The 9,004-nt window shown below is 39.1% G+C and overlaps 1 protein-coding gene across 2 annotated transcripts in view; it reads left to right on the top strand.

Annotated features, from left to right (window-relative positions):
* SLC15A2 (solute carrier family 15 member 2) overlaps positions 1-2,247 on the top strand; it is a 44,663-nt gene extending 42,416 nt beyond the window's left edge. For both annotated transcript variants that reach the window (XM_014477473.2, XM_014477474.2), the window contains one exon: positions 307-2,247. In XM_014477473.2, the coding sequence (XP_014332959.2) occupies positions 307-483 (177 nt within the window). In that variant the 3' untranslated portion in view covers positions 484-2,247. The remainder of the gene's footprint in view (positions 1-306) is intronic.
* Positions 2,248-9,004: the final 6,757 nt, after the last annotated feature.

Here is a 9,004-nt window from a genome sequence, read left to right on the forward strand (position 1 = left end):
ACGTATCTACCCAAGGATTTCCCTCCATCTTCTTCTGCTGCCCTTCCCTGACCCCTCTGTCTCCCACTCAACCCTCTGACCTGAGATGAATTAGACACAGATTTTTCCAGGAAAATAGACATGTAAGTTGCAATAATACCCACATAGGTCCATGTGAGTCAAGGACAGTGAGCCCTGTCTTCTCCTACCAAAGCTCTTCCTAAACTGGTGACCCTGTGTCAATCTGCTCTCCATTCCTCATCCTATAAAGATCCCTTTAGTTTCAGGTTCTCCATATTTTTCTCTTGAATGTATTTCTTCCTACAGTGGGCCGAATTCATTTTGTTTTCCTGCCTCTTGCTGGTGGTCTGCCTGATCTTCTCCATCATGGGATACTACTATGTTCCTTTAAAGCCAGGGGATGTTCAGGGGTCAGCTGATAAGCAGACTCCCCAAATCCAAGGAAACATGATCAACCTGGAAACCAAGAAGACAAAGTTCTAATAGCTCCCTGGACTCTGACCAGACCCCAGTTCCTGACTCTGGTCTTGGCCATCACCATCTTCAAGCATTTTTAACTCCAGCTTGGTTAGAAGAAAAATAGCATCATATCCAAGTTGATCACCTCTACTTTTCTCCCATGATAGAGGCAACTCCAAGACTAGGTTTTTCAGTGCGTTACAGGAAGGCCCCTGAAACTCTATGTCTTCCCATCTGTCAGTGAACTCAGTAAACAGTGTGTAGCATTGCTGAAGCTGACCTGCTGTCTCCAAAAACACAAATGTATAATTGAGATTGGTCTCTGTGGTTATCAAAGTTATGTAGGAATTCTTTTATCTGCTATTTAGAACTGATTGTCCAGCTCTCTGAAGTGCTGATTCAGGGGCAAAATTGCAGAATTAACAGAGAAATGGCATTTTAATGTTCTTCATTAGCAGTTAATTGTACTGTTTACAAGGACTTCAAGAATTGGTATGTCTGGTGTGATCTGGTCCAGGACCTGCTTTGTCAGCTATCTAGGTCTGATAAGACCTTAGTAAAATTTTCAGTACAGATAGTAGGAGAAAAATTAAATTTTACTGACAAATAGGAGATGATACATCTTTCTGATAATTAGTCTTTTATCTACTAACCCAAATGCCCTTTCTCAGTACTGATAACATCCTTGGAAACCAAATTAAAGAGAATAAACATGATTCTGGAAAACAGAACAAGTATAAACTGTGGAAGTCCTGATGAGCCAGTCTTCTGGTGTACACTCTTTTTAGGGACTACATTGTTTCAGCCCTAGATCATACCATTCTGTGGACAACTGTATAGAAGACACTAATTATAACTTTCCAACTCTGTCTTTTCAATGTTGTCAGGCAAGGTTTCTCTTATTATCACATTGTCTTGCTTATTGCAACAAGTATGTAATAACAACAATATTTGGCTCAGCTGGTAAAGAATCTGGCTGCAATGTGGGAGACCTGGGTTCAAGCCCTGAAAGATCCCCTTGAGAAGATAAAGACTACCCACTCCAATTCTGGCCTGGAGAATTCCATGAACTGTATAGTCCATGGGGTCGCAAAGAGTCGGACACAACTGAGGGACTTTCACTTCCATTTTATTAGTACTTCATTTGGCCTCAAAGCAGTGGATCTGTTTTGATAACTTTTACTGTTTTGACAAATTTTAAATGACTTATTTTTTAAAAAAGGTTATCTTAACACTACATTTGAGCTTCTAAAATGGCAATGCTCAATGAAGGCCATGGTCGCATATCAGGATTCTAACAAAATCTGGGGGTTAGAGTGGTAGAACATGACAGGGTTTTGTTTGTTGCTGTGTTGGTGAAAAAAGTTGAGAACTATTACCTTAGACACAATGAATGACTCAGTGGACAGACATGGGAATATCATGACTATTGTGTATTTCTGGGGGAAAAGTTCAAACATTTCCATTGGTTTTGCTCTATTATTCTCATCTAGAACTGTTTTGAGTCAGTCAGACTGTAAACATAACAAAGAAAGTCGTTCCAGTTTCCCAGGCTTTAATACTCTAGTTTCAGTTACCAAGTTTTCAGAAGTACAGAAGTGAAAACAACACTCCATTTTCAACAGATACCTTAATGTGAACTTGACTGTGCTTCTTCAGAAGATAATATGTTCATTTTTGAAGCAGCTTTAACTCCACCTATTCTATGAACTACTGTCTCAAAAGATATTAACAGTGCTCTGTGAATAAAAGTTTCTGTGGTTAAATAAATTTTGGAAATGAAGCATATTCTATCCTCTTCTTAAGACTTGCATATTAAAGATTCTGAGAAATGCTTCAGTAAAGACATAAAACACCTCATTTAGCCTCACATGGTATAGTGTTCTGCAGAACACGGAGTTGGGAAACACTGGCAGGCAATTCTTCCTTGTGCTGAACTAAAAGGTTTTTCTTTGAAACCCCTCACCATTGGTTCTTTCCTTTATGGCTAACAAGAATAAGCATAAACCCCTGTTTTATGCAGCAGACTTTTTGCTATTTGGGGAGAATTTTCATGTCACCTCCATTAAGTATTCATTAAGTACATGGAAACTTGGGTTCTGCTAATTTGTATGTAAGTTTTCCTGAATCCTTTTGCTTCCATGGTTTAATTCAATGTAATGGACCTTTTTTTTTTTTTAACCTGAGAGACATTATATCAGTCATTAAGTATTCATCAAACTGAATATTTTTCACAACTGTTTTTCCAATTCTGAAAAATATCCTTTGCTTGAAATTCAATGGTAGATAAGAATCCCTCTTAATATGTGTTATCTGAAGCCAAATACATACAACATTCCAGACGAGGTTGGACCAGAAGAACTAGAACCTGTCTTTCTCCCAACAATACACTTCTGTTTTATGCAGCCTTAAGTAACATTAGATGTTTTAGGCAACTATGTTACAATATAGGCTTACATTTTAAACACGTGTTGGTTAAACCTCAAAAATTTAGAGTTTTTTAAAATTCATTTTTGAGTTTCATTTATTCCATTCATATAGGTGTTAGGGAAAAAAAGATGAATAATCTGCTATACCTGTGTGCAAGCTTACCTCACTTATCTTGACTGGCTGTCTTAGAGACTGCATGGGGCTTGAGGAAGTCATGAGTATTGAGGAAGAGCAATATGGACAGTACAACAGGACTGGAGTAAGTCAGTCAAGTATGAACAGGTAGAGGATGCCATCCCAGGAAGCTAGGGACCAGATCATGTGGCACTTTGTGGCCATGGTAAGACATTATGATGCTATTCTAAGTCCCGTGTGAAACCATTGGAGGTTCAGAACATGGGAGTGACATAATCTGATTCTCTCAGTTCACTGGTTGCTAAGTACAGAATTGTCTGTAAGTAGGAAATATTGTAAACAAAGAGAGTCTAAGTAAAAATGATTGTTATTTGGACAAGGTGGTAGCAGTGGAGGTGGAGAGAAGTGGTTTGACTTGGAATTTATCATTAAGGAAGGACAGACATGAATTGAGTATAGTCTACATACATGATTTGAAAGAGAGAGAAATTCTGACAGATTTGAAGGCTCAAGTAATGAGGATGAATATTGGTGCAATTTTCTGAGACTAGGGAAGACTAGGGTAAAAATTGATTTGGGGTATTAACTAACTAAGAGTTTTGTGCATGTCGAACTTCAGATCCCAATAGGGTATCCAACTGGGGCTGGGTATGTAAACTTGAAAGTCATCAGCTTATAAATGGTATTTAAAGGCATGCCATGGGAGGAGATAGACTAAATGTCATAGAGAATGTTATAATAAATGTTATACAGAAGGGCTTCAAGGAGTACTCCTGGAGTTTCACAACATTAGAGATCTAGAAGAGGAGGATCCAGAAAATTTTGAGAATGGGTGATTTATGAAGTAAAAGGAAAACCAGGAGAGTGTGATTTGATTATACATTCTTCATTACAAGTAGATAAAACTAAAATGAAAAAAATTTTTTTTACCTAAAGGAAGCACATGGAAACTTGGGTTCTGCTAATTTCTATGTAAGTTTTCCTGAATCCTTTTGGTTCCATGGTTTAATTCAATGTAATGGACCTTTTTTTTTTTTCTTTTCTTTTAACCTGAGAGACATTATATCAGAAGCTATGGGAGAACTAAATGGGAATAGAGTCCTTACTCGTAAGGAGCCTGCAGAAGGAAGAGAAGGCATATACATAAATAGCTATCATGTAAATAAAAACCAGTTTAATAAATTAATTTCATTTGTTTAGCAATTTACTTTTCATGTATATTATTTCAGTCCTGTTTACTGAAGACAGAATGTCACCTACGCCAAGGAAATTACAAAATGTTACAAAAATTCATAAGGAGAGTTTACTTCTGGCCACAGGAATTGAGGAAGGATTCATGGAACAGATATCGTTTTAGGCTTCACTTTGAAGGTGACTAGAATTTGGACATGGAAGTGAGGGATAAGAGAGCATTCCAGGTAGCAAGGTTCCAGCACAAGCAGAGGTTAAGAGGCAGGAAAACACAACATTGGGAAAATGATGAGTAGCCTAATTTGTGTGGAGCAGAGTGTGTGCATAGAAGTAGTGGGAGATAAGGCTGTAGAAGTATATAATATGTTGGAGTCGTCCACATCCATAGACATAAACATTAACACCAATTCTTTGACACCTTTTTAAGTTGCCAAAGATCTCCATTTTATTTTAGCTGGGATAATTCAGTCATCCTCAAACTCAACTATATCTTAAAGCTTCCTTTGGTCATCATTTCCTCTCTGTTTACAGAACTTCTAAGTCATTCATTACTGGTGAGTCTGCTGGTGACAAATTTTCTTAGTTTTTCTTCATTTAAGAATGCCTTTATTTGCTGTTCATTCCTGAAGTATATTTTCCCTATATATAGATGTAAGATTAACAGTTTTTTTTTCCAGCACTTTGAAAATGTTGTACTACTTTATTTTTTGTTTCAGGTTAAAAAAAATTTACTATCCAGGGTGCAGACGCTGCAGTCATGAGTTTGAGCTGCACAGCCTGGGTAGAATCACTTTGCATAACCAACTTAACATGTCAAAAAAACCTGCTGTCATTTGAACCATTTTTCCATTATAGACAATGTGTCATTTTCTCTGCAACTGCTTTCAAAATTTTTTCTTTTTCTTTTTTTTCTGGCTTTTTGAAGTTTGGTTAATGATGTGTCATGACTTGAATTTTTTATTTTAGTTTATCCTTTTTGTGATTTCCTAATCTTTTTAAATCTGTAGATTATTGTCTTTAATCAAACTTGAAAAATTTTCATCCTTTGACTATTTCTTTCAATAATTTTTCAGCCCTACTCTCTTTCTCCTCTGCTTCTGGGTCTCTCATGACATAAATGTTAGATTTTTTCTTTCTTGTCTCACATGCCCCTGAGTCTCTGTTCATTTGCTCTTGTTGACAGGATAGCTAAGATTAATCTGTTTTTCAGTTTACTGATTCTTTACTCTGTCATCTCTAGTCTATTGTTGAGCACATCTAGTGAGTTTTGTGTCATTTACTGTAATTTTCAGTTTCATAATTTCTCTTTTATAGCTTTATTTCTTTGCTGATGCTTCCTACTTTTTCATTTGTTTCAAAAATGTGTGTAACTGCTAGTTAAAATATTTTTACAACTGCTGTTTTACAGTCATTGTCAGATAATTCCAACATCTGAATCATCTCATTGTTCAGTTCAGTTCAGTCGCTCAGTAGTGTCCGACTCTTTGCGACCCCATGAACCGCAGCATGCCAGGCCTCCCTGTCCATCACCAATTCCTGGAGTCCACCCAAACCCATGTCCATTGAGTTGGTGATGCCATCCAACCATCTCATCCTCTGTCATCCCCTTCCCCTCCTGCCCTCAATCTTTCCCAGCATCAGGGTCTTTTCAAATGAGTTAGCTCTTCGCATCAGGTGGCCAAAGTATTGGAGTTTCAGCTTCAACATCAGTCCTTCCAATGAACACCCAGGACTGATCTCCTTTAGGATGGACTGGTTGGATCTTCTTGCAGTCCAAGGGACTCTCAAGAGTCTTCTCCAACACCACAGTTCAAAAAGCATCAATTCTTCGGTGCTCAGCTTTCTTTACGGTCCGACTCTCACATCCATACATGACTACTGGAAAAACCATAGCCTTGACTAGACCTTTATTGGCAAAGTAATGTCTCTGTTTTTTAATATGCTATCAGTTTGGTCATAACTTTCCTTCCAAGGAGCAAGTGTCTTTTAATTTCATGGCTGCAATCACCGTCTGCAGTGATTTTGGAGCCCAGAAAAATAAAGTCAGCCACTGTTTCCACTGTTTCCCCATCTATTTGCCATGAAGTGGTGGGACCAGATGCCATGATCTTCGTTTTCTGAATGTTGAGCTTTAAGCCAACTTTTTCACTTTCTTCTTTCACCTTCATCAAGAGGCTCTTTAGTTCCTCTTCACTTTCTGCCATAAGGGTGGTGTTCTCTGCATATCTGCGGTTATTGATATATCTCCCGGCAATCTTGATTCCAGCTTGTGCTTCTTCCAGCCCAGCGTTTCTCATGATGTACTCTGCATATAAGTTAAATAAGTAGGGTGACAATATGCAGCCTTGACGTACTCCTTTTCCTATTTGGAACCAGTCTGTTATTCCATGTCCAGTTCTAACTGTTGCTTCCTGACCTGTATACAGGTTTCTCAAGAGGCAGGTCAGGTGGTCTGGTATTCCCATCTCTTTCAGAATTTTCCACAGTTTATTGTGATCCTCATTGTTGGCATCTCCTAATTGTCTTTTCTCATTAAAGTTGTGATTTTCCTGGTTCTTAGATTGGTGAGTTATTTTCAATTATATCTTGTACATTTTTGTTGTTAGACTATGCATGCTACTTAATCTTTTTCTTTTTTGACAAGAATTTACCTTATTTAGGTGTACTGCTCAGGTCAGGTGGGGGGTGGATTTTGGCTCCCCAATAGTCCTATGACAATCCTGGCTCCTATGATACCAATGAGTACTATCTCATTGCTGTTGGGTTTAAAGTTCAGCTCCCTTCTGGGCCCCATGACAGCAGAGGGGAGACTAGAGTGCCACTAACACCACCCTTTTCACCTCTTGCTACTGGGTGGGTGTTGAACTTCAGTTCTCTGATGAGCTCTACTTAAACTAGGGATGGAAAGATGGTAAGAATGGAGAAAGTGGACAGCCAATATGCCCACTTCATTCCATCTCTTTGCTGCCTGGTAGAGGAAGAAGTTCAGCAAACCTCTGGGCTTTCCAACACAAGGGCAAAAGGGAAAACAAGTGCTGACTTGTATCAGCTTCAACCACCTCCTTTTGCTTCCTAGCTTAAGGAGGAAGCTTAAGGTGGAAGCTCTCAGCTCCTTGCTTGGTCATGCTGACACTACCCTAGAGGTAGTGGAATTAGAATACTGCTTGCTACCTACCACTGACCTTGTGAACACACGCTAGTGGGAGAATTGGATTCCAGCATTGGTTCAGGGATCAAAGTTTAACTCCATACTCCGTCCCATGAAATGGAAAGGAAATGGCAACCCACTCTGGAAATGGCAACCCACTCCATGAAATTGAAGGAAATGGCAACCCACTCCATGAAATGGAAGGAAATAGCAACCCACTCCAGTATTCTTGCCTGGAGAATCCCAGGGACGGCGGAGCCTGGTGGGCTGCCGTCTATGGGGCTGCACAGAGTCGGACACGACTGAAGCGACTTAGCAGCAGCAGCAGCAGCAGCAGTCCCATAGACACCATAATGGAGGTGTTTGGCTGCAGTAGGGTTGGTATTGCAAAAAACGTTTTCTATTCTGCTATCTTGTTCTTTTTCTAGTTCCTTGGCTATGTGAACACTCATTATGGGGGTCTTTTTTGGCTGCACCATTGGTGGTTCCAGTTTGTAGGTTCTCCAGGACCCTGGCTGAGATATATAGGAAAGAAAAGAAAACCTAGGGATTCCTGTGAGTTTACTTTCTAAAAACTCAAATACAATGTAATTGTCCTTTTTTTGACCTTTCCTTTATTTAACAGTCTGTACTAGAGGTCTTAGTAACAGTGAGATTAATGCTTGGCATCTAGGGTTTATAAGGTCTTGTGGAGTCCCTGAGAAATTAGGAGTCCTGTATGGTGGTACGTAGATTGTGCTGCAACATGTAGCTTGAATGGTGGCATGAGTACTCCTTCCTAGGTTATGCCATACCAAAGAAAGCCAGAACATTTGCCTTTAACACGTCAGGTTTCTGCATTACTCTAGTGCCCTTAGAGGTGCCAGGACTTGAGATGGATTATAAAGGTAAATTTCTTATTGCTCTGGTTAGGGAGACAGCTTTGTATTATTACTACAAAAAACATGGACTCTGGAGTAGTAAACTCTACTTTGAATCTCTATTTACTACTGTGGGTATTTTGCAAGGTTTCTTAATATGTCAGAGACTAAAGTAAATGGTCATAATAACTGTCAATAGAGTTTCTCAGTGAAGAGACTAAAACAAAATGTGTGCAAAGCATTGAGGATACACAAAGTACTCCATAAATACTACAATCACTATGTTAAGTTTTAATCTGTAAGGAAGTTCAGGTCTTCAGTAAGTCAGAACGTTATTGGTGTAAACTTCCGTTGGGCTAACTTCATCTATATTCTCTGCAATATTCAATTACAGAAACTCAAAAGGAGCCAGAATTCTATTGAGGCCCAGCAGGCTCTGAGTCTTTGATATTAAGTTCCCTAAAGATTAGGATCATATCTTATATTTCCTTTACATTCTCCACAAGATTCTCCCTGCCCAAACCTCTCTCTTAGAGAACCTGACCAACAACAACCCAGAAGAGGGAAAGCCCTGGGTAATAAGTGACTCTACTATCCTTGGAGTTTGGACCAAGGGTGAACATTGCCCAAGCAGGGCTCATCAAAATCTCTCAATTTAGAATGGACACAAAGGTTCAGGGAGTCATATGGTGTAGGACACTCAAACTGAATGATGTGTAGGCTTTAAGGGGTCAGTGGTGGTGGAGGTATGGAAACTTTTGTGTGAGCAAAAATTACACAC

Source organism: Bos mutus, chromosome 1, assembly GCF_027580195.1.
Source record: "Bos mutus isolate GX-2022 chromosome 1, NWIPB_WYAK_1.1, whole genome shotgun sequence".
Taxonomy (NCBI): Eukaryota; Metazoa; Chordata; class Mammalia; order Artiodactyla; family Bovidae; genus Bos; species Bos mutus.